General features: G+C 58.3%; 1 protein-coding gene across 3 annotated transcripts; it reads right to left on the bottom strand.

The window, feature by feature from the left end:
• Window positions 1-87: 87 nt before the first annotated feature.
• SAMD11 (sterile alpha motif domain containing 11) lies at window positions 88-16,063 on the bottom strand. Of its 3 annotated transcripts, none has more exons than XM_053575771.1 (14): window positions 15,524-16,063; window positions 14,397-14,488; window positions 10,796-10,977; window positions 10,177-10,227; window positions 6,937-7,061; window positions 4,769-4,885; window positions 4,475-4,609; window positions 2,874-3,036; window positions 1,923-2,038; window positions 1,737-1,815; window positions 1,168-1,664; window positions 851-975; window positions 459-569; window positions 88-343 (listed from the first exon to the last, which is right to left on the bottom strand). In XM_053575771.1, the coding sequence occupies exons 1-14, from the start codon at window positions 16,038-16,040 to the stop codon at window positions 98-100; spliced, it is 2,556 nt and encodes an 851-aa protein (XP_053431746.1). In that variant the 5' UTR covers window positions 16,041-16,063; the 3' UTR covers window positions 88-97. The 3 variants fall into 3 exon arrangements, with proteins under 3 accessions (XP_053431746.1, XP_053431747.1, XP_053431748.1); XM_053575772.1 differs by having other exon boundaries at window positions 4,769-4,858; XM_053575773.1 differs by lacking the exon at window positions 4,769-4,885.
• Between the last annotated feature and the right edge of the window lie 8,228 nt (window positions 16,064-24,291).

The raw sequence follows: 24,291 nt of genomic DNA, 5'->3' as shown, positions 1-24,291 counted from the left end.
GTTTTTGCGTCCGAAACAAAAGAAAGAAATTAACTGGTAGGGAGAGGGACTATGCCATCCAAGCAGTCACTGGGGAGCTGGACAGTACACCAGCAGTTTAACCCAGGGGCTGGGAAGGGTCAGGGGGTCCTGGGAGCAGAGCCAAGGTCCCATTTTCCTGCTTGGGTGAGACTCGGCCTGCCGGGGGGTGAGCCCCCCCATAGGGGGAGGGTACCGTTGCTGGGGATGGGTGCTGTTCTCCTGTGCTGAGCTCCTGCTCTGGGGCTCGTAGGATTGGTGGCTGCAGTGGCAATGCCACTGGGAAGCTTGCCATGTAAAAGACTCGGCCTAGGCGCCTGGCCACCTGCAGAGAGATGGGCCTGGTGGGCTTTCTGGCAGTGCTGGCCAGCAGTCATGGAGAGCTTTGTTGTCCCCCAGCCTTATCTGGAGGCCCTGACCTGGCTCCCCAGCCAGCTCACCTGAGCCCGGATCTTGAGGGCTGGCCCCAGCTTCAGCCCCATTGTGGTGAGCAGGTGCTCCTCAGTCAGCAATGGCAGGGTCTCCCCGTCTATCCCTTGCTCTCTGAAGACCTGGGGGCGGGTCAGGGAATGGCCTCCTTTCTTTCCTGGGTCCCCTAGCCCAGCAGAGGTCCAGAGGAGAGCCAAGAAAAGCTGAGTGCAGCTTGCAGGAAAAATGTTCAAATGAAAAGAAAACCCTTTGTGAACACCATCAGGCAGGGCAACCCTAGAAGAGGGTGAGAAGTGCATAGGCCTGTGTCCCCAACATACTGCTTTTGGGGAGGGGAAACTTGGGGTGGAGGATGGCCCATGGTCCTTTCCAGGGAGGGTGGAGAGTCATGCATAGTACTCACCCGAGTATACTCTGCACAGCCAGACAGGCCCCCAACAAAGCTGCAGACATCATCCACAGTCCACTTGCTGACATCCTCGGGGGCTGTGGCTTCTTCCCCATCCGTAAAGAGTTCCCCCACAGCACCTAGATTGAAGGGTTAGGTGAGCTCTGGCCACTGTCCTACACCCCCACCCAGTTGCTGATCCCTGCCTACCCTAACGCAAAGGATGCTGGATCCCTGACTAAATAGGAATTTCTCTCTGCAGGTCCCTCCCCACTAGGGACTTGCCACGAGGTGGGGGGGGGGGTGCGGGGCAGACCATGGGGGGTGCCCACCTGTGTGGAAGTAGGGGCTGATGGTATAGGGGAAGCCCAGGGGCAGGGTGGATCCTGAGAGATGCCCCTTCCCCTCTGTGCTGGCTCCTCCAGCTGGCACTTGGCCTGGGGTGAGATCTCTGCCCCCAGCAGCCATCTCGGAGTCTTCTCCGTCTGAGTCTTTGGGGGGCTCATCCTCTGAGCCATCTTGTGCCCAGAGCACAGTTCCTGTCATCTCCTTGGACTCGCTGGGCTGGGTGGAGGCAGAGCAAGGGACCCCTTTTCGGGGGGCTCGGCGGGCAGGCTCTCTGGGTGGGGTGGGAGGCCCGGACCCCGGGGGACCCTGGGGGGGCAGGGCCAACAGCGGCGTGGAACTGTGTTTCAGCACCAGCATGGCCCCGCGCCGCTGCAGCTCCTCGACGCCGTCGGGGGGACGCAGGGCGGACTCGGGCCCCAGCTGCTGCGGACGCGCACACTCCAGCTCTTTCTGGCGCAGCAGGTCCGCAGACAGCTCCAACCTGCACGGGACAGGCGGGGTCAGCGGCCACCTGTGCGGTCCATGTCGCCCACACCGTCTCTGCCGCACCTACCGGGCTAGACTCTGCTTCCGTAGGAGCTCCTGCTGCCGGGCAAACATCTCCGCTTGGGCGGGGGGCAGAAAACCGTAGCCTGCGGGAAGGACAAAGAGGCCTGTACGCCCTTGGCTCCGATGAGGGCAAAAGCGGGTCAGGGACGAAGGCCCGGCAGGACACAGGACGCACCCACCCACTCCTCACCTGGTGTCTGGCACAGGGCCGAGGGTACTCCCAAAAAGGGGGGCCTGAGATGAGGGCCCAGAGCGATGTGGGGGGCATTCTGGGGTGACAGCAGAGGGGATGGCTGTGGCAGCTCCCTGTGGGCGGCAGGACGATGAGCGGAGCGCTTCCCCCACATTCCCCGGAATCCCCATTCTCGTAGCTGTGCCCCGTCCCCCTCTTCCCCCTTCTTCCCGGCTCCTTTGCTAACTGCCGCCCCGCCCCACTCGGCGGTCGATGCTCAGCTCGTTAGTGTCTGGGTCGCGCGCCGTCCCCGCCTCCGCCGGCGGCGCCAATTAATCTCTGCGGCGGCGCAGAGGCGCTGACCTGGCGGGCGGCGGCGGCTGCAGCAGTAATTACTGCGCCGGGCGCCGTCGCGGACCGGCGGGGGGGAGGGGTGTCATTAGCCACAGTCAGGGAGGAGGCTGCTGTAGACGCCACGCTCCGGCGGGGCGGGGTCTCGGCCCCTCAGGCGCCCCCATGGCTCGCGCCTCCCAGCGTGTTCCCCCTCGAACTAGGCAGGTTGACCTCGATGCCGCCCAGGCCCCCCTCTTTGCCCGGATCTCAGTCTTGCAGAGCCCCCTCCCGACAGACTAAGGGGTTTTCAGGCCTTGAACTGCTCCCCTGCTTCACTTTCTACCCCTCGGTGGTCCCCAGTAGAGTTGCATTTAACACTCCAGCCCCAGCAGCTGTCACCCCACTCATTCTGCCCAGCTCAGTGGGCACCAAGAGGCTTCTTCACAGCATACCCTAAACCAAGAGCTGAGCAATGTGCTTGCAACACTGGGAACACTCATCATACACACGGCTCTGACAGGAGATGGGTAGGCAGTAACTCAAAAAATCTGGAGGGGCAGGCTGTGGCATGTCCTGCTCAGTCCGGGAACAAGCATGGAGAACATATGGCCTCTCCGGACACAGCCACCCCAATACCTGTCTGAGAAGGATGCAGAGGCAGCTGGGGCAGGGCCCTCTCTGTGTTGAGCCGGACCCTGCTTCCGACGCTGACCTGCCGGGGATGAAGGCAGGTGAACTTCCAGGCCACTGGGGCTCCTCAAAGCTGCAGCTGCCACCTCTTGCCGGACCCTCAGGAGATCTGGAGGAAGCAGGACAACAAAGGTGACCTAGAAGCTAGGCTCCCCCAGGACATTTCTTGTCCTGGTGAGCACAGGACAGTGGCCAAGGTAGCCAAGGAGAACCAGAGCTGGGGGGGCCCACACCATTTGGCAGTGTGTCAGCCCCTGGCTGGTTACCCCATCCAACTCAGGGCACAGGAGACCCTCAATGGAGGGGAGGAGCACTGGACCCTTCCTTGGCAGGGGGTTGGATGGTGCATGGGGGTCTCTGGCTTGGGATGAGTTTGGAGCCTTAAGGGGAAGGTGGCTGCAGAGGTTCCAGAGAGAAGGAGCCAGGGAATTGCAGGGGCCCTGGGACCCCGGCTTACTGCCCAGGGGACTCCTGGGAGGCAAGGAAATTTGAGATGTTGGCACTATGCAGCTGAGGAGAGCCTGTCGCACACTAAAGACACTGTCCTGTGGCCTCTCTCAGGCTACCCCCACAGTGGCCTCCCGGACCTCCTCTCTCTCACCGTCCCTATTCATAGAGGCTCCACCGCCGCTGCCTCTGTTTATAAATTAATTACTTGAGTGGAGGAGGGGCGCTGGGCCGAGTGCCAGCAGTCGCAGCCAGCCACACTGCCTCCCCATCAATTCTGACCAACCATGCCTGCCCCCTGATGGGGCTGCTCTGCCATGCTCAGGGAGGGGGGCGTGGTGTGACTGACAGCAGCTCTCTGGAGCCCTTCCCTCACGGACTGCAAAGCGACCCCAGGCAGGGCCGGGAAAGCAATTAAAACGGAAGATTTTTAAATTATTAACATTTGGTGAATTATTCAGGCTCATCCTGCCTGAGCTGCTCTGGGGGACGGTGCCTTGTGCAAGGAGAGTAATCCTACCCCTTTCGGGAGCCCCCCACTCATCTCTGCAACAAGAGCCATGTGGAGTGGCTTGAGAGTGACCCAAAGAATGTCCATGGGAGATGGGTGGCCAGAGTCAGTTCTTGCCGCCAGGCTCCTAGCTGCACAACCCAGCCCTCTAATGACTGCTCCCCTCCCACCATGCTGAGCCAGTGTCTGCAGGTCAGTGTCCACTAAGGAACACCCTTGTGCACCAAGTGTGCAGCCAGACTAAGCACATAGACTACAGGACCATGAGAACTTGCTGTCCTGGGGAGGCAGGGGCTGCCCAAGCCCCCACTGCCCACTTTCACCAGGGCTCCCCAAGACTCAGTTTCCTCATGTATAAAATGTGAATTATGTGTGAGCCTGGGGATGGGGGGTACAGCCAGGGGTCCTGGTATAGGAACTCAGGCAGAGAGAGGACCACCACCTATGGGGCCCAGTCATGACCTGCACCCAGACCTAGCCTTGGTGTTAGCAGCTTAGCACCCTAGGTGAATGGAGCCTCTGGGGGCAGGGAGAGCCTATGATGGGCACATTATTGAGGAGGAGGTTATGTGTGGGAATGGGTGCTTACCATGGCTGGGGAGGCCCAAGTGGTAGAGACGCTGCGTGTCCTCAAAGGTGCCAGCCTCATTCAGTGCTGACACGAGCCGACGGTAGTGTTCCTCTGGAGACATGCTGGGCCCCAGGTCTGGCAGCAGCAGACTCTCTGTGTTGGGAGGGGTGCATGGTAAGGGGATTTTCCTTCAGATACTGTGGGGGCAGGCCTCCCCTCTTAGAACTGTTATCTGAGATCTGAGGGACCCTATGGGACTCTCTCACCCCTTCCCTCCTCCAGTGAGACCCTTGTGCCTGGGTCGGCTCCCACCTTGGGGGGACTCTCTTCGGACCCTCTTCTCTGAAGAGCAGTTGCTGCTGATGTGAGGAGAGCGGCCCAGCCTCTTGCCCAACAGGTCACCTGTGGGAAGGCAGAGTGACCCCCACCCTGCCTCTCAAGGCTTGGTGAGGAGGCCCCAGCTCAGTCTGAACTGTACCCACATTTCTCAGGATTGGGTTGGGTTAAGACCTTGTCCAGCTTAGGCACCCCAGCTGAGCCTTCCTGGCCAGAGGGCACTGGGGCCCTGGACTCTGGGGTACATGTGCATAGAAGTGATGAAAATTCATGGGGAGTCCCCACAGGGTCCCTGCTGCCCCAACCAGCTACTCCAGCCTCTTGTGCCAGCTGACCAGCTGGAAAAGAGTGAAATGCTTCTGATCTGACTGGGAGCCCCTTTTTCTCCTGGGGTCTCCTGCCAGCCTGAGCAATACCTCTTCCCAGGGAAGTCACCTCTAGGCTGCCCTACACCTAGGTCCTCCACCCAGTCATACCTGTCACTGGCCCAGTCCTGGTACACAGATGCCTGCACAGAGCAAAGGCTCAGGCCAGGCTGGTCCCATGTCCATTTCTAGCCCAGCCCCTGGCTCCTTGATGCTTGGCCTCCCCACCACTTTTGGACTCCACACCCTGGGGGTCCCCACTGCAGGACCCTGGAGCCTGTCTGTACCTTGGGCCCCTGACCATCCTCCCAGGCTTCTAGTGACCTACCCCTCCCAACCCTCCCATCAGCTCCAGAGCCTAATTCTTTTTTCTTATTCCCTTAATCTGTCATTTTTATCAGGCTGGGGAAGTGAGGCAGCGGGAGAGCGCCAATCAATCTCCACATTACAGCTGACAGAATGGTGCTAATAACTTATTGATCTTAGCCACCTTGTGGCCACTGGCCTAGTTGCCAGGCCCTGCCCCAACGAGATGAATGGTCTTTGGCCTTTTCCAGGAGTTCCAGCCTCAGCAGGTTGCACTTGGGCCAGGGGCACACACGGCTGAGGCCCCAAAGGTGGCCATACCAGAGGCTGGGCAGGGTCTCTACAAATTTTTGGCAGGGGAAGCTCCCCCACTTCTGTTGGGGACTGTGGGCTCCTCACAGCCTGGGGAGGAGATCCTGGGGGTGGAGGGAGACCCAGCCCTGTGGGGAAGAACATGAGTCTCTCAGGGACACCCTGGAGCAGACCTCACAGAAACAGGTGAGGCCCAGTGTGTGGGGGGAGGCATCGTCTTTGGGGAGGGGCTGGGGCCTCAGGAAAAGGATTGCAAGAGGGTCATGGGGAAGCAAGGAGAGGTGACTAGGATAGGTAAATGCCCCCAAAAGAGGCCCTCAGGGAAGGCTAAGGGTGTGAAACCTAAACACAGAACAGTTGGTAGCCTGGAAGTACTGGAAGTCTGATCTGGAAGTGTGCACTGAGATGACAGAGTATGGCCAGGTAGTCCCCAGACTACCTGGCTGGGGGTAGGTGCACACACTCGTCTACCTGGGGAGGTCTCTGTGTGTATGGGCAGCGGTGGGGGTGGGTGCTGCTGGTTCAGAATATCTCAATCATTGTGGGGCTCCCTGGGCTCTGCCTGATCCGATGGGGCAATTAGATTTTATCAGCAGCCTGCCTCTGCCACAGCCAGGAAGCAGTACCACACCTGCCCCACAAAGGCCTCCCCAGGCACAGGCCCACAGGGGCCCGATGGTCCTTGGGAGCCGCAAGAGGTCCGGCCCCCACCCTGCTGGAAATATCCTGGCCAGACATCCTAGCCAGGCCTGGGTCTGCAGCTGCCTCCCTCCCTTTGAGCTCTTGCTGCCCCTGTGGAGGTGACAACCCTGGGAAGCTGGACCAAGGCAGCTCTGTGGGATCCTGTGTGGGGTGAGCCATTTGAGGGTGTGCATTTCTGAGCATCTGAGGCCCTGTCCTGGTTTGCCTCAGCCACTCCAAGCCCACCCCAGCGTCAGCCACAGTGGAGCCACCGCCTCTGCCTCCTGTCTGCTGGGCTGGCTGGGATTAACACAATTACCATCACATGGAGCCCTGGGGGACAGCCGCTTGCATCTCCTGCCTCCCTGGCTGCTTGCCAAGCTAAGGGGTTGGCGGCCTCCAGAGCTGCTGGGCAAAGGCACCAACTGTCTTCTGGCCCAGCTGCTCCATCCTCACCCTCGGGACCTCCGGACACCTCACCTGCAGGTCCTAGGCCGATCTCCACGCTGCCTCTCTGGAACTCACAGCGGCTCTGATGCTCCGGCATCACGAGGTGGCGGCTGCGATGGACGCTGGATATGAGGGTGGGGATATTGCTGTCCTGGCTGTAGCAGAGCAAGACAGGCAAGGGCAGCTACATGAACAGCTGCCCAGGTGTGTGCCCAGCCTGAGCCTAGTAAGTGCTGGCCTCTTGAGTGTGGCAGTACTGTGTGTGCCTCAGCACATGGCCTGTGACACTGCTGTGTGTACCCCATGGGGCCAGCCCAAGTGATGAGGAACCTACTGCTTGGACCCTACCCAGCCCCAGCCTTGCACGCCCACCAGGCAAGAGGACCCTGCACAGGGCAGGGCTGCTCCTGCAGGGCAGCTCAGCGAAGACACTGCTGCCAGCCCCTTCAGCAAGAAGGGGCCCCTTCATTATTGGATTAAGACTTGCCAATACTCCCTGACCTCCAATTTCTTCAAATTGAGAAAAGTGAGGCTCAGAACACAGTCCTGCAGCCAAAAAGATACACTCACAAGCAGACACATGCAATAAGCAACTCGCACCCTGCCCATGTGCTCGAGATGCCCTACTGTCCCCCAGGCAGGTGTGGGCTTGGAATAAACATGCACTTAACTCTTTTGTTCCCTCCTTTCTCTTCTTTCTGCTAAGTCAGCGGAATCCCACACGCACAGAGCCCTAGAGCAGAGGGAGCAAGTCACCCTGCCAGGGTTCTAAAGCTTCTCCCTGGGTCTGCAGAGATGGGGAAAGGGCAGAGGAGGAGGGGATAGGCCATCCCTCCCAGCACACACCTCCTGCCCACCTGTAACTGAGCTGTGCTAATGCTAGGGCCTCCAGGCAGTGACCTGGGAACTGACCCTAAACCTCATTAAATAGCCTCCAGCACCCCACCCACCCCAGCCCTCACTCCCCCCTCCCCCCGCTGGCTGGAGTTGGGCTAATCCAGGGCTGGCCCCTAAGCAGATCAGTTTCAGCGCCAAAGACTCCAGGGCTGGGCTCCAAAGCCTCCTGGAGACCCAGATGGGCCCTGAACCCCTAGGAGAGCCCCCATGTGCACGGGAGGATGGGGGTAGGGGAGTAAGCGCTTTATGGGATTAATTGGCAGTCTCATCCCCTCTGTGGTCCACATTGACACTGGGGTGTTGAGAGAGAACTGCTGTCCTCAGCATGGAAAGTGTGTGTGTGGGGGGTCAGCCTCGTCACAGCCACAGCTGCTGTGGAAACCCCTCTGGTGTCCCAGGACACCCATCTGCAGGAGGAGAACCAGAATCCCAGGGGAGCAGGTGGAAGAGGGCTGGAAGTCTCTGGACTCTAGCCTGGCATCCAGAAAGGAGGTGAGGCCACTTGAGCCACCACTCCCTGGCCAGTCATTTGGGCACTTTGGGGTAGTGGTGCTGCAGCAGGTGACACTAATGGGAACCTGGATGCCTCCTGATCTCCACACTCTGCCTCAGGGGTTTGCTCCTCAGTCCCTAAGGCAGCCCTTAGATACCTGCTTTGGCCATGGGCGTGCACTAAGTGTGCGAAGTAAGGGCTGAAGAGAAGCTGGGACTCTTGGACTGAAGAAGCAGCCCCTCACAGCAGGAGGGGCTCAGCAGTGACATGCCCTCCTCACTTACCCAGATCTTGGGGTCTCTGTGCCACATGGTGGGGCTGGGTGGGGAGCAGCAGCCAGGCCAGACCAGAGGCTGGGCAGACCCCACCCCTCAAAGTCTTGCCCCTCCCTGTCTCCTTGAAGCCTGGGGCCCAGAAGAGGCCCTGCTGATACCACTGCAGAGCCAGAGTGACAGAGGGATGGATGAAAGGGAATGATGGGTTGAACTATGGACCCACAGGTGGAGGTGGACAGAGAGACAGGAAGCCAGAAGGACCAAGGGAGGGCAGAAGGGCGGGCCAAGACAAAGACAGAACCTGGGGAGCAGTGTGGGCACACCCTGGCGTGACAGTCCCTTTGGTAAAATCCAGGAAACTTTTCTCACCCTTCTAGGGCTGGGGCAGGAGGGATGCACACTTGGCCTCTCCCTAGTGGCACCCTGGGCTACCCAGGAACCTACACCTGGACGCTAGGGCCCCTGACATGCCTGAGGCCAGGTGGAAGGGGTGGGGGTGCTGTAGGCAGGAGGAGGAGCTGCCACTGGGCTTCAATGAGGGCCTCGCTGACAAATTTATCCTGCAGTGTCCCAAGTAAAGGGCTCATAAAATGTCATCAACGTTCATGGATGGTTCATAAAAATGATCAATTGAGCTGGCAACTCCAAAATGAGGTGGAAATAAGTTAAAGATGTTTTTATTGTAATTCAGTTCCAGCATCCAGACGTTCTCAGAGACATAAATAATAACACATCTGGCAAAAAACCAGGACAAGCTCCCACCTGCCATGAGGCTGGGCTCATGGCCGCCCCCCATCCCGGCCCTAGGTATGGCTGCCAGGTGTGCATGCCAACCAGAAGCTATAGCTGGGCTCTGCTCACAGGAGCCAGGAACTTGGATCCCCCAAAACACAACACCTCTTCTTTGGGTCCCTTCATTTTTCTCTCATTGTCACATCTTGGCTTTTTACCCACCATCCTGCTTCCACATTCTGAATCCAACCCCCAACTTGCCAGCATCCAGAAGGTCCTTTTCAAAACAACATTCCTGGTCACTCCCCTGCTCAAGAACATTTGGTGGCTCCCACTTGCCTGGAGGACAATGCTTGACAGGCCCAGCATCCAAGGCCCTCTAGCATCCAGTTGAGCCTCTGCTCCCCCATCCCCACCCCTACCCTTTCCATCCTTCCTCCATACTTTTGTAGACATCTCCTTTCCTTAGTGAACTTTCACACATCCTTCAAGAACCCACTCACTCACACATCACCAATCTCACCACCTGGTGGATCTCAGGGAGGTAGGAGAAGGGGTTCACAACCTCATCTTTGGGCAGATGGGCTCAAATGGCCAGTTCCATGTGGGAAGTGGGCATGCTCTAGCTTCAGGGATGTGCTGCTGCCGAGGGCCGGGCACAACCACCTACCTCCCTGGATGGGTAAGATCTGCACAGCACATGTCACACATGGAAGGTGCTCAGCCAGCATCAGCTCATGATGGCTGAGACAGTGAGCAGTAGACAGGCTGACTTCAGGCAGGCTGGAGAGACCCAGGAACAGACCCTGGGGAGGGTGAGCCATACTACCTGTGCCCAGTGTTGGAGGAGCCTGGCCGGGCTGGGACCCTTACCTGCAGGATGTCTCTCGGAAGGAGATGTTCACATCCCAGTGGGTGTGGACCCTGTAGGGAGAGAGGAGGAGTCACTATGGGCTCCCGCATCCCTGGAAATGGTAATATGTGTATGGACCTGTCTCCAGCACCCTGAACAGTGGAGGAGGGCAGCTACTGTGTCTAGCACTGTCTGTTCGGGCTCAATCTATGCAGGGCTTCCACCAAGACAGGCCCACACCAGAGCTGGCTCCTGGCCTCACCAGCCACATGGGCAGAGAAGGACAGAGCTGAGCACCCTTCTAGCTACTGCTGTTGAAGTGCACCCTGAGGAGACCCCGAATCATGCTGGGGGAAGGGGGCCTCTGCACATTTCCCTTGACTGAAATTGGACTCCTAACTGCCAGTGCTGCTCTGGTGGGCTAGGCCAGGCCCCTCAACCAGCCTCCTACAGGTAGGGACCATATAGCAGTGGAGAGGACACCAGCACTGAGGGCCAGAAAGGAAATGCCCTGCGCAAGATCCCAAAAGCCCTGGTCCAGGGGGCAGCATGGGAAGCCAGTGTCCCCTAAGCGGCCCACCTCAACACTCCCACCTGGTGGGAGCTCGTGCACCCTCCTGCCTAGCTTTGGCTGAGTACCTTCTCTTCATGATACGGACATGCAGGTCATTCTCCTGCTTTAGGTCTGGCCTCCACCCGCAGGCTGGCCCACTTCCATCACTGTCACCATCACTAGTGGAGAAGCTGGGGGTCTGCTCCTTCTTCAGGATCCGGGCAGGGGGCAGGGCAACTGTCCTCTTGTCTGCCAGCCGTCCTCGGTTCTAGGGTGGGGTAAGAGAAAGGTGAAACTGGACTAGGGCCTCAGTTCACAGATGCTCACCCCTGGCCTCAAACCCCAGGCATAGCCCAGAAGTGAAGAAGCCAGGGCCATAGCTGGCCAAAAACTGGGAGGCAGGGTCTCAGGTAGGGGCTCTGTGGATGCTGCTGGGCTTGGCCATCCCATCCCAAGGTGCTCTGTGGAGGGCATGGCCCAGCTCCACCCAACGGTCTCCCTTCCTAGATCCCTGGGGTCTCTGGGGATGTGTGTGTGCAGCTTGGGGCTGGCCTCTAAGGGCCGGTCCTGGTGGCCACACATGCAGAATGCAGCCACCTTGGCATGCACTTGCTGGGCAAAGCCACCCATATTCCACGTGAACTCCCCAAAGAGACACCAAGGTCCACAAGCAGTCTCTTTTCTATTTTGTTAGTAAAGCCCAGCTCAGGGGCTAACCTGGGGCTTGGAGAAACAGTCTCAGCCTACTGACCGCTTGCGAACTGCAGGCCCAGTGTTCACAGGTCACCAGACAAGAAGCCGTAACTGGCCCAGCCCCTTGTTCCCCTGGGCCCTGCTGGGCAGTTTTCTACAAGGCCCATTTCTTCCCTCCCAAAGCCTATACCTGGAGAGTATATGTGTGGAGGTGTAGGTGCCCATGGGGCAGGGTGTGCACAGATCTCTCTTTCTTTCTCTCTCTCTCTATCTCTCACACACACACACATACACACACACACACACGCACACACGTCAGCAACATGCTTGTGCAGCCTGCCATCCCCAGGAGAAAGAAGAAAAATTATTTTCAGTGGGCAGGAGGCTTTTTCTTATTTAATAACAGGCTGTTGGCAGGGGAAGGTGGTAGAGGCCTTGAGAGTGCCCAATCCTCTCTCCTCTGTTCAGCTACAGGGGTCTCCTTCCAGTTGCCAGAATATGCCTTTCTTTTTTTCTTGGGACAGTCTTACTTTGTCACCCCTGGTAGAGGGCCATGGCATCTTACTCACAACAACCTCAAACTCCTGGGTTCAAGCAATTCTCCTGCCTCAGCCTCCCAAGCAGCTGGGACTATAGGCACTGCCACAATGCCCAGCTATTGTTTTAGAGATGAGGTTTCGCTCTTGCTCAGGCAATCTACCCACCTCGGCCTCTCAGAGTGCTAGGATTATAGGTGTGAGTCATGGCACTGGGTTCAGAACACACCTCTCAAGCTTGAGTAGGAAGGTGTCAAGGAGGGAACCTCACAACCCTAGATGGAACCAGTGACGTACAGGTTGACCATAGTTGGCCACTGCCCTAACTGCTGGAGCAGAGGTGCTTCTCCTTGGATCAGGATCCCCCACGCAGGTGTACAGCTTCACTTCTAGCTTGATTTGGAAATGATCTGAGAGCTGGAGTGTCTCCCCACCTGTGCTGAAGTGGGTCCTGAGCCACAGTCCTCTTACACCTGCTCTCAGGAACCCACATACCCAGCAAGAAGGATGCAGCCTTACTGAGGCCAGTGGGCGAGGCAGAGGTGTCTGAGGCAGGCCTGCCAGACCAGAGGGTCCCTACTCTGGCTTTGGCCCTGGCATACCAGTGGCCACAAAGCCTGGCCAACTGCAGGCATGATACCACCGTCTGTGCCCACACCTCCCTGGATCAGTTAGGGGTTCTAGGGGGTCCTCTCAATAGCCCCAGCCTGGGACCGCAGAGGTTGACAACCTCATCTCTCCCACATTCCTGCTTTAAGCAAAATATTCTCTTCAGAAAAAAAGGAGATGCTTGTGGGACAGGGAAGGGGGGAAGCCAAGGCCAAAAGATCTCCCCTTGGAAGAAGGCCAAAGACAGCTGGCTGGGAACGGAGCCCAGGCTATGTGGCCTCAGACCCATGATACAGAGAGCCAGGGGTGTGGGGACATGCCAGCACCCCAGCTGTGCCTTGAGGACACCCAGGAGGACAGGTCTGGAGTGGCTGGGGGGTAGGAAAGACCAGGATGGCCATGCTGGCCTTGGCCCTGCCCAAGGACAGGGAACATACACTCCCCTTTGCCATGGAGACCTCAGCCAGCTCACTCCTGCTCCATAGCACATGGGTTTGAAAACTTGGCCCTTAACCAAGAGCTGGCTCCTTTTGAGATGGCAAGGGGGCACTCATCTTGGTTGGTCCTGGGGACACATGCTAAATTCTGTCCTTGGAATCTGATCACAAGGTATGCACACACCTCTGGACCTGGCCAGGGGGGCTCAGAGATGATAAAGGTGGGGGCTGGAAAGAAGGGGCCTACAGAGCTCATTCCTAAGGCAAGGGGGGATGCAGGGACAGGCCTGGGGATCCCTCTTCAGTACCAGCTTTCTGAGGGAAGGAGGTTGGGACTCTTGCCCTGGGCAGGTCTGCTACACTGAGGAGGAGGCAGGCATCTATGTACACCTGTCTGGGGAGCTCTGTACATGGCACACAGATCGTGTGTGTGTGGGGTACCTGGGAGAAGTGTAGCTGCACTCCCATTCTCTGCCCAACATGCTGTGCATTTGAGTGTCTGACTGTCCTCATAGGTGTCTATGGCCTTCCAGCTGGCCCCTTCCCACCCAGGGCCCAGGAGGCTCCCAGAACTTCCTCTCTTCCACCTGAGCATGGGACCAGAGTAAGTCAGCATAGGGCAAGTCTGGGGCCTCTCATTCCTACTTTGAACCTTTGCCTCTCCTACTCCTTCTTGTGGGAAGGGGTTGCTGAGTATGCCAGGAAGCTTGCCCCCCAGGGGCTCTAAATCTTTTCCTCTCAATAGTCAATTGCCTTTTCATGTCAATCCCCCAACTCTGGATGCCTTGAGAGCAGGAGTGTGCATCCCCAGTCCCTCCTGTTCCCCCAGACCAATGATGATGTCAGTGGCTGTCCATCCTTGGTTCGGACCTCAAACCAGCCTCAAACTCTAGTTTTCTGGACAACAAAGGCCCACACTGCAAAGACCATGCCCCTGACAGAGCTCTGAGCCCCAAAACATCCAGGTCCTTGCTATGCAGGGCTCTGGCCCTCAGGACCCCAGACAGGTCACTCACACCCAAGCTTGTGACCACCCCAGAATGCAAGCCAGCCAAAACTGTCACACTCAGTGGGGCCCCCAGACCTGTGACAGGGGAAACCCCAGGCACAAGGTGAATGACAATATCCAGGTAGAAGTTTCACTGCCCAGGATGTGAGGAGAAGGAACATAAAGCTCCCAGGAACATTAAGAGGGATGGGCAGGACCCATCCTGCATCTAAACAGGGAGGGGGTCTGGGCCCTAGGAGTTCTGGCCTCCATCCAGGTACAAGGACAGGGACAGCACAAAGCCAAGCCCCTGCCTCCACCTGCCCTGTGAGGCTCCCTCCAGCACACCCACCCTAAAAGCCAGGGACAAGGAGTGCAGCAGGGGATGATGACCACCAAGCCCAATTTATCCCCCACATCTCACCACTGGGGAAGATATTCGACAGCCCGGACAGTCGCAGATCGGAGGGTGCACCTGCAGAATCCCCTTAGACATAAGCGTCTTCAGACTTTTCCCTGCAAGGAAGGTAAAGGCAGACATGGTGAGGGATCTGGCCCACGCGGGCAGGTTCTGGGTGCAGTTCGTTGCAAGGCTAGTCTCCCTTGCAACGTGTAAGGCGCGTGTGCGAAATACACGCCGACCCCCCAACCCACCAACCTCGGCCCAAGTTCCCAGCCCGCCGCCTCCTTCCCACCCTCAGCAGGGCTCTGCAATTCAAATGAGGGGTGGCCTCCTCCCCGCTCCCCGCCCTTGCTCCCGCTGTACCCTCTCGGGCCTAGACCCTCAGAACCCAGAACAGGTGAGTGGCCCCGTGGGCCCCGTCCTGGTTTTTCCCCGCAGCAGGAAGGAGCGGTCACTGCGGAGCCACAAGCTCTCAAGCCGTACACTACGGGTCCCTAACTTTCTAACGCACTCACGGCGCCTCGCGCTCACTTCACCTCCTGGGGACCTAGGTCAGGCACCCCCATGTCCAACCCTTGGAGCCACGACTCCTGCAGGCGACCAAACAGGCTGTGCTGGTCTCTCGCCTCCGCCTCTCTGGCTTCGCACGCGCACGCCCTGGCAGGCACCCCCACCGCCCCCACCTGCCCTTGCAGCCTCCGCCGGCGCGCTAGCGCACCCGGCAGCACGTGCATCCCTCTACTCCCGCTGGAACCGGTAGCTCCGCGCCGGGAGAGGGGTGTCCCTCCCGACCAGTCTCCAGCCTGCTCTCCCGAGTTCCCGTAAACTTCTCCAGGGCCTTAAGGCCCAAGAGTCGCAAAGACCTTCCAAGCAAAGGGAGCAGCCTGCTCGCGTGTAGCGGGGAGCCCCGGAGGGCCGTGGCAAGAGTTGTTGGTGGCGGCCGAGGTCGCTCTGCCCTGTCCACTAAGGCGCCTGTGCAGGGCTGGGGGAGGAGGGAGGTGGTTTCCCTGCGGCAGCCCTGGAGTTGCAGCGCCCCCTCTGGCCCGAGACAGGGTCTCCCAAGTGGCAAAGTGAGGGGTCCGACCCTCGGGTTCCCGGGTTGAGAAGAAGGGAGACAGCGGCGGCCTGCGCCCTCACCACGGCCGCACCTTTGTGGCGTATGCTGCGCTTCCAGTCCTTGGCGGTCTCGCGGCCGCTGACGAACTGGAATTCGTTGGGCGTGAGCCATTCGCCGCGGTGGCGGATGGACGGGCCCTTGCTGCCCTGGCAGAGTTTGCGCACGTAGAGCAATGCGCGGTTGGCGCCGCACTCCACCTCGATGCACGGCTCGCCGTTGTCCAGCAGAGGCTGGAAATCCGGTGCCGCGGCCGCGGGCGCCGGGAAGCGCTCGAGGATCAGCGGGTCTCGGAGCAGGTGGAGGTGCGGAGCGGCCTCGTGCAGGCTAAGGTAGGCGCGCGAGGGGCGCAGCGGCGGAGCCAACAGCGGCTCGTAGCCTGCGGCCGAGGCGGGCAGAGAGGCGGACCGGGGCAGGGCTGCAGCAGCGGGCAGTGGCGCCAGATAGCCGGGCAGCGGCGGCAGTGGCAGTGCAGCCAGGGTAGGGTGGAAGGTGGCCAGAGCCAGGGCCAGGTCCTCGCGGCGCGGGAGCTCCTTCTTGACAACCGGCATGGCGCACCCGTGGCCCCTCAATCTCGCTCTCCGCCCGCATCAACAACTTACTCTGGCCCAGGCTGGAGTTGGGAGGCGGAGGCGGGAGGGCTTGTAGATGCCTGGCTCTGCGCCCACCTTTCCCGCTACTGCGTCCTGGCGCCGGTTGCCACCACTGCCGCGCTGCCCACCAGGCCGACTTGGACTACTGCCTGGCCGACTGGCGGGGCCTCGGCGGCCTGAGACATGGTACTGCCAGAGCCTCTATCGATCTTGGATCGACTCGGCCGCCGAGCGCAGCAGCTTCGGGGCCCTGGGGCTCCGCAGGGCGTCGGGAGTCCTGTGCACTGGCCACCTGCGCCCGCACCCAGGGGGCACTTCCTGGACTAGATCTCTGTGAGGAGTTGGAGCCGCTGGTCCCGCTTCCTGCCCCGCCTGGGGGTCCGAAGTCCCCACCCCACCCAACCTCGCCCCGCCGCCCAGGTCGCGTGCACTGGCGCGCGCCCGCCCGGCGGGGCTTTGGAGACTCCACCGCTGCAGCCGTCGCCGCCACAACTTGGCCCATTTAAGCGGCCCTGGCGCGGCGGGCGGGCGCGGGCTCCACTAGGGTTGCGTGACGGCCGACTGGGCGCGCACGGGCGGCGGCGGGGACCGGGGCGAGGCAGGGCTGCACCCCGGTCCTACCCAGAGTGGGCGAGAATAGTGAGAAGGCAAGACCCTGGGGGGCGGATGCGAGCGTGATGGAACACGTTTGGAGAGCAGCTGGAATCCAGGTCCCCACGTTGAGAGGGCGGGTCGGTGGTTGGAGTGGCCGCTCGCCCTATGGGTGTGAGTGCGCAATGGCGGCAGTTCTAAGTGTTTGCTAGCAGGCGTGGGCTTCAGTTTCAGAGGGGTGTGGGTGATCTCTGCACCTGCAGGGAGGAGGCTGTGGTATGTTGCCCCTGCAGTGTCACCCCCTTACTATGAACTTTACTTGGAGTTAGTTTATGTGACCCATCCCCCTGTGAGTTTCCTTGTCATCCCCATTCCATAGATGGAAAAGCTAAAGCAAAAAGGTCAAGGATTAAATAGCTTTTCTGTTGCTATGCACTGTTTCAATTCCAGGTCTGGGGCAAGAAGGTAGGGTTGGTGTGTAAGGAGGAGGGTAGTGGACTGCAGTGTGCACAACAACACACTTTTTTTTTTTTATTGTTGGGGATTCATTGAGGGTACAATAAGTCAGGTTACATTGATTGCAATTGTTAGGCAAAGTCCCTCTTGCAATCATGTCTTGCCCCCACAAAGAACAACACACTTCTTTTCCCAACTAGGAGCAAGTCTGGGGAAGAAGGACCTGCCATACCCACATCTACCTAATGCCTTGGGCTGTCAGGCCAGGAATGAGGGTGATCCCCTGGTCAGCTGCCTGAGCCTTGCACGTCTCCCTGCCTACCCGTTAGGAAGAGAGACTGAGCACCCTCTGGCTTATCTGGGTTTTGTGTGCCACTTAACATCCTCTGAAGAGTGGCCTCATACCCAGTCCTGCCCCCCGCCTCCTGAAACGCACTGTCAGGGCATCCCCTGACCAGGTATGGGGGCTGAGCCAGATCGCAGGTCTGTTTGCACAGTCACCTCTGAGGGAGGGAACAGCCCATCCCCCGCACCTCTTCCCTATACCAGCCTGCTGGGCACACAGCTGACCACTGGTGATCACTCATAACTCATCCAGCCCACCTCATCTCATCCCATCCAAAGCTCCAGATGCCCCCAAGACCAACCTAGGGAGTGAGGTCTGGGCCAGTTGTGTTCTGCTCAGACTGGGAATTTGTCTGACAGCTGTGCGCTGGTCCCCTTGAGTGGGGGCATCTCCTCTTATGTCCAATTATTCAGTGGGGGTCTGAGAAGCCAGGTTGAAATGCGGGGTGAACATGGTGATACCTCCTTACATGCCATCCTCAGCCTATACCCTGTCTGTAGCTGGGACACCCGCATGCCCCTGACCCCAGGTGTGGCAGCCAGTGAACCCCCATTCCCTCCCCTCCACAGCCTTTATCTTTCTCTCAGGTATGATGCCTCTGTGTCTAATGGATGTAGGAGGCTTCCCTGTCCACAGAGAGGTTCTTAGGACTGCCTGAAACTATGTGGACCAGTCCTGTGTATCCACTGTCTGCTGCAGCTCTGACCCTACTGCCAAGGCATCTCACCCTACTCTTGGTACCTTGCTTCCAATAGGGACGCCCAGGCCCTCACAGCAGCACAGCTGAGACCCTCACACCAGGTCTCTCTTCTTACCTGGGCCTGTGCTGGGAAGCTCCCTTCTCTTCTGTAAGACCATTCATTGCTTGCCCTGGTCTCTTCCACAAGACTAGACCTCCTCACACTCAACATCATTCTCCCCAGGGACTTCCCTTTCCTGGTACTGGTCTACTCAGGCATACCTGTGTCCTGGTCTGGGGCACCTGGTCCTCACCTTCCTCTGTGCTCCTCAGACTGGAAGCAGAAGATGGAGGGATGGAGTTTTAGCAGTAGAATCATCTCTAGCTTGACCTTCCTGCCCAGTGGAGACACAGCTGGTGTGAACGCCACCACCCCTCCTTTGGCTGGGAGGCCACACCCATCTAGTCTTGCTGGCCTCTAGCAGTTGTCGCTGCTCCTGGGCCCCCCGCTTAGGGCCCTGCGCCACTGGGCTGAGGCCAGAGCCCGCCAGGAGGGGGAGGAGGGGTCATAAATAACCCAGGGGTGGCTGGCAGCTAGACAGTGACCCGAGAACTCCTGGGGGAGTGGGAGCACCTCCACTGTCCAGGAGTGCCTGCCTGGCTCCTCTGTGTTCCTGTTTCCTTCTCATCCACCCTTCCATCAATCCACTGAACTCCAGATGTGGTAAAGCCCCAGAGAGAGGTGACCCAGAGGTGAAGTAGGAAGGAGAGATACAAGGAAAGCCATGTCCAGAGTCCACAGGTACATCCTGGAGCTGTAGGTGAGCAGAGTCCAGGCCTGCGCCTCAGCCTCAGTTGCCCTGAGCTCACAAGAGGTGGGTAATGGAGGGGGCTGGGGTGCAGGCACAGATGCCCCAGAACAGGGAGACATGCAGGACAAATTGTGCAGCCCCACATGTATGGACACAGCTGGCACAGGGGAGGCATATTTGTGTGCAAGTGCCCAGTCACCAACAAGCATGCATGCTCAAAAGCATATGCAGACAGCACCCACAGGTGCATGCCAGCACAGGTGTATGGACATACCCTGCAATGCCTACACAGCTTTACCACAAACACCAGTGCAGGCAGGACATATACTAGCTTACACAGACAACTCACAGATGCTCCCAAGGCCTGCGCATAAAACATGCACAGGTACAGATCAGATGGGCCCAGCCACACGTTGTAAGCCAAGACGGCATGCCCCAGGAAAGGGTCCAGATTGCAGTGTGGTTGGTGTAGGAAGGGTTAACTCAGCAGGTCAGGGCAGTGGTAAATCAGCTGGTTCTCTCAGACATTCCTGAAAAAGTGGCCAGAACTTCCAAAAATGTGTCAGCTCCTGGCTCCTGGTCAGACAGCAGGGGCTGCCCTGCCGGAACATGCCCGTGCCCTGGCCAGCTGCTAGTTGGCCACATGCCATGTCCTCTTTCTCTCAGAAGAAAGGAGTTCTGAGGCCAGTTTGGTCAACTTTAACCTTTTCCTTTGAAAGGAACAAAGAGGGGAGCTGGGGCCCTCAACAGATACACATGTTGGGACCTTGAGGGTCACCCTGTGATATTTACTTGCATGTCTCAAGTAGATACACACCCATGCAGTAGATACACACCCACACGTGTACCCCCAAACTTGAGCCTAAGGACTCACACTCCACAAGTGCACCTGGCACACCCTTGTACTCTTGCAAAGCCTCCTCCCAGATGCAGAAGTGCTGGGCTGGCAAGCTCTCCATCCCAGGCCCTTCCCATAAGGAGAGGCAGAGACCCAGCTTCTGGGCATCACAGTGGTGGATCAGCAGCCTTTGCCTAAGGGCACCTGCCTGGTGCTGTGGCCCCGCCTGAGCCTTAGGGGATGTGGAATGGGTCAGCACAGAGGGTAGAACCTGCCACGGAGCCTCCTGGCCAGCTACTGCATTCTCTTCCCTTCTTGGAACCTTAATTTTCCTATCTGAAAGTGAGAAGGGGTGCTTGAAATCTGTGGGTTTTCTTTAGCCTGGAGTAAAGGGATCAGAGCACAGCATGGCTATAGGTGCCTCAGTCAGCATGGGAGGTGAGGCCCACCAGAGCCCGGCATAACCCAGACACTTCCTCTGAAAATGGGCCCAGAGTGCAAGACCAAAGGATCCCCTAATCCTAAGCAAAAGGAAGGAACTGAGTTCTCAAGGGCACCTGGGAATAGGAGGATCTGTGCCGGTGGATGGTTGTGAGGTCTGAGTCTACCCCCTCCTGTCCCTATAATCACCATCAGCTTTCAGCCTGGACCTGGCCTGGGTGTCAGAAGGGACAGGAAGACACGGATGCAGTAGCTACCTTGCTGGGTGGATGTGGGCCCAAGGCCCTGCAGTCCTCAGCCCCCATGACACAAGTCCTTGCAGCACTGTCCTTGCACCCTATCTCGTACGCTGGATCAGGGCCTTCCCAGGACCAGTACACAGGCTGGGGCTGCAGTCCTACCCATACCCCTGGAGTGTGTTCCTAGGGGCTAAGGGTGACAGTGAGCAAATCCTTATGTGAGTAAGGTCGAGGAAAGCTGTGTGTCCACACATGTCCAACCTGTGTGTGAGGGATGCCCCTGTGCCCACATGTGTCTGGACCTCCCTCCAGGGCCAAGGTCCTGATGGCACATTGGCTCCTGCTCACGTAGATCACATATAAAGGCCCCAGGAACCTGCTCCTCCTTCTGTGGGTGCTGGCCCTGGCTGTTTGACCCCACTGTGCTGGTCATACATTACCCTCTGTGTGTTCCCTGCTACGGCCTGGACAGACCTGCCAGCATGCAGGGCCAGTCCCAACTGAGATGCCAGACTGTGTTGACCTCAGACCTTTGGAGCAAAGGTCAGTCCCTGATGGGGGAGGACATGAGGGCTCAGGTATGGGATGGGGCCTGGCTCAGGTGGACTACCTGTCAGGGCTGCCAGGCAAGGACACTGCACACGGACAGCTTCAGGGCAGAGGGAAGTCACTGCTCATATCTGAGCACCTCTTGGGCTTCACGGGGAGTGCAGGACCCCAGAAGTGACTGCTGGCCTTCCTGCTAGGGTGTGATGTGAGCCCCCTGCGAGCACAGCTTTGTTTATTCACTGACATCCCCAAGAACCTGGCACAGAGGGGGTGCCATGTCAGTGTCCGAGGGCCATACATGGGGTCATCCCAATGTGGCCATAGGAAGCCCTGGCTTATAGCCAGATTGGGTCCAACCCAGGGAGTTCTGGGGCTTGTTGGCCCCTGGCAGTCCCTATTGCCTCCCTGTTGTCCTTAGTACCTACCTGTCCAGTGGGATTCTACATACCTCCCACCCACGGAAGCTTCTTAGTAGTTTGACCACAGGTACCCTCTTCACTGGAGACACAAAAAGCTCATGGGTCTGAGAGAATGCCCTGGCCTAGCCCTGTAAACATCCTTGATGTTGTGTTGCCCAGACTGAGGTGTAGTCGGATTCTAAGGAGGCTTAGATACTGGTGTGGGGCTCTGTCTGAAGGCCCTACTGGCAACTTGAGGGTTACAGAGGCCCACTACAATGGGTCCTGTGATCCCTCCTGGGTAATGTCCAGTGGATGTGCAAGAAGTTGATCGCCACTTGGTGGAGCAGGACCAGTCCCCGAGAGCCCAACTCTGATGGCCAGGGTGCAGCAGTCCTGTGTAGGCCCCACCATGTGTGTGCACCCAGATCCCACTGTGTCTCCCCTCAGCATGGCCTGTGTGCAATGTGCACACAGCACATGGGTGCTCCATGGATTGGCAATGTGCACACAGGTGCATGACTCAAAACACGCTTCGTCACACAGTCAGGGGTACCAATGGGGCTGGGAGATAGACTTGAAGTCCCAGATGTTCTGGGATTCCCTTTGTTTTTTCTTCTTTATGTAATGAATTATGTATTTGCAGGCAAATAGAATACCTAGGATTCCAAGGTGCCCTAGGTATATATTTCTAGGGTGTCATCCCCCTGTATCCCTATGGGAATCACAGCTGCACCAGATGGATGGGCAGTCTGAGACCCCACCACAAGGGCCACCTGTAGGAACAACAGCCACTTCGTCAGCACCAATTTCTTCCTCATGTCCATTGAGCTCAAGTCAACAGTTTCATTCTGTTTCCCATCACGAGTTACATAGCCAACAGGCCCATGCCCTGGAGGGCAGGGTGAGTCAGCAGTGTCCTTTTGGGGTGCACTGATGCCTATGGGTGTCATGGGAGTGAGGGTTTCTTTGCCATGGTGATTGGCCAAGCTCTCCCGGGGATCTTCTGTGTAGTTGCCTGAGGGCCTCAGTGGGGGTAGTTCTTCACCTTGTGAGGTAAGAGATAGGTCCCTGATCTGCACAGCTCCACAGTTACACACACACCCTGGGTGGCCTGGAAGTGGCAGGCTGAGGCAGCCCAGGATTGGCTGAGGGCCTGCCCAGGGCCCCAGGCAGTGCTCAGGCCTGAACCCAGTGTGGGCCAGGAGGCAGCTTTTGCCTGGGCACCTGGGTCCCAGTCTGGGATGATAGGAGGGCTGGAGCTCTAGGCACTTCCAGGAGCACAGAGGGTCCCAGAGCAGAGGCTGCTCCCTCACTGCACCTGCACCCCCACCCCTGCCCCCACCTGCAACACTGAGGCCAAGGCTAATAAAATACCCGCTGCACAGGAGACAGCTTTATCTTGTTGATCGGAAGTCTGCCAGCCCAATTTATGATGGAATATAAGATCTCCAAATCTGGATTTATGCGCTGTAGTGTAATGAGAGGTCAGTGAGATTAAAAGTGGGCTCCGGAGAGGACCAGAGACAGGTTTGCTGCATGGTGCTGCTAATGCCCAAGTTCCTGGTCTCCAGGAAGGGGATAGGACAGGAGGGGGACAGGAGAGACCAGGCAGGGAGGCCCAGGGCCAGTGAGAGGGAGGCAGGAGGATGAGGGTGCCTGGGCCAGTCTGAGGACAGCCAGCAGGGAGTGACTGAGGTTTCCCTCACAGGTGGAGGAGCCCTGGGCACTGAGGACAGATGGCAGCCCCCTGAGGCAGAGCCAAGGGCAGAGTGCCTGTCTGATGTGCTGGAGATGCACACAGACCCAGGGCTGCTGTGCAAACCCACTCCCAGCATCCCTACCTGAGCCCCTGGGAATCTTGGGTGAAGGTGAGGGAGGTGTATGCTCTGTCTAGGTGGGGCCTAGGCACCTGGCCAGCATGAGGCTTGCTGAGCTCAGGGCAGACCCTGACTTCAGAATTTATACAAATAAACAAAATGAAAAGTGCTGGCAACCCTGATCTGATTAGAGTCATTCATTCTCTAGTTGTTAATAATTTGTGCAATAAAGGATTGCGGCTGCTCCAGTGAGGAGAGGCTATGGCTCAGCCTTCCTTTGGCGCCAGCCACAGGAACTGGAAACATAAATTATTAGTTTCTTATCACTGGGCCTACCATCACTCATACTGCCAGGGACTGGCAGCAGTCCTGCCTGCCTTGGCTGCCTGTTCTGGGAACACTGCGGGGGGCCTTTGTTACCCCGACAAGCCTCACAGGGGTGTGATCCATAGATCTTGGCTGGGGTTGACTGTGCAGCTGTGCTCAGACCCTCTTTGTAAGGAAGCCATGCCTCTCAGAGCCTCAGAGTGGCTCCCTATACCTGGCCACAGCACCTTCCCAGAAGGACAATGGTACCAGTACTCACCAGTGATCCGCAAACCCCCTTTTGTCCAGCCCCTTCCTGGTCCTGTGGGTGTGGTGATGCTCACGTCTGTGCTCTTTGGTGGGACTTGGCACCTGTGTGGAGTATGCATGCCTGCAAAGACAGTGGTTGCTCTGCCTTGCTGTGTCCAGCAGTGGATCCCTGGTCTGGCAGACCTCGGGCAAACAATCCCAACACGGGTTGGTGCTGCTGGTTGCCAGCTGCAGGGGCATTTATGGAGCATCTATTGTGTGCTGTGTACCCCACATATGGGTAGGGTAGGGTCAGGTGGGGACCCATCCCCACAGCTCTGTGGGCTGGGTGGCCTTCTGTAGGGCCTGCTCTAGGAGCCCATATGGCCCTCAGACTGTGCGCTGCCCCCACTGAGGCGTTTCACCCTCATCCTGGAACTGATATCCATTTTTGCTCAGAGTGTCCCCATTTAACACATCCAGTG

Source organism: Nycticebus coucang, chromosome 22, assembly GCF_027406575.1.
Source record: "Nycticebus coucang isolate mNycCou1 chromosome 22, mNycCou1.pri, whole genome shotgun sequence".
NCBI lineage: Eukaryota > Metazoa > Chordata > Mammalia > Primates > Lorisidae > Nycticebus > Nycticebus coucang.
The sequence above is the reverse complement of the archived record's forward strand: the minus strand, read 5'-3'. Positions and strand labels throughout refer to the sequence as shown.

Bases quoted from the DNA above. Each gene is read 5' to 3' on its own strand.
- SAMD11 (XM_053575771.1), bottom strand. From the start codon at position 16,040: ATGCCGGTTGTCAAGAAGGAGCTCCCGCGCCGCGAGGACCTGGCCCTG. The intron at 7,062-10,176 runs GTAAGGGTCCCA...GCTCTGCTACAG, and splicing joins TTCCGAGAGACATCCTGCAG to CCAGGACAGCAATATCCCCA. The intron at 344-458 runs GTGAGCTGGCTG...ATCTCTCTGCAG, and splicing joins CCCTCAAGATCCGGGCTCAG to GTGGCCAGGCGCCTAGGCCG.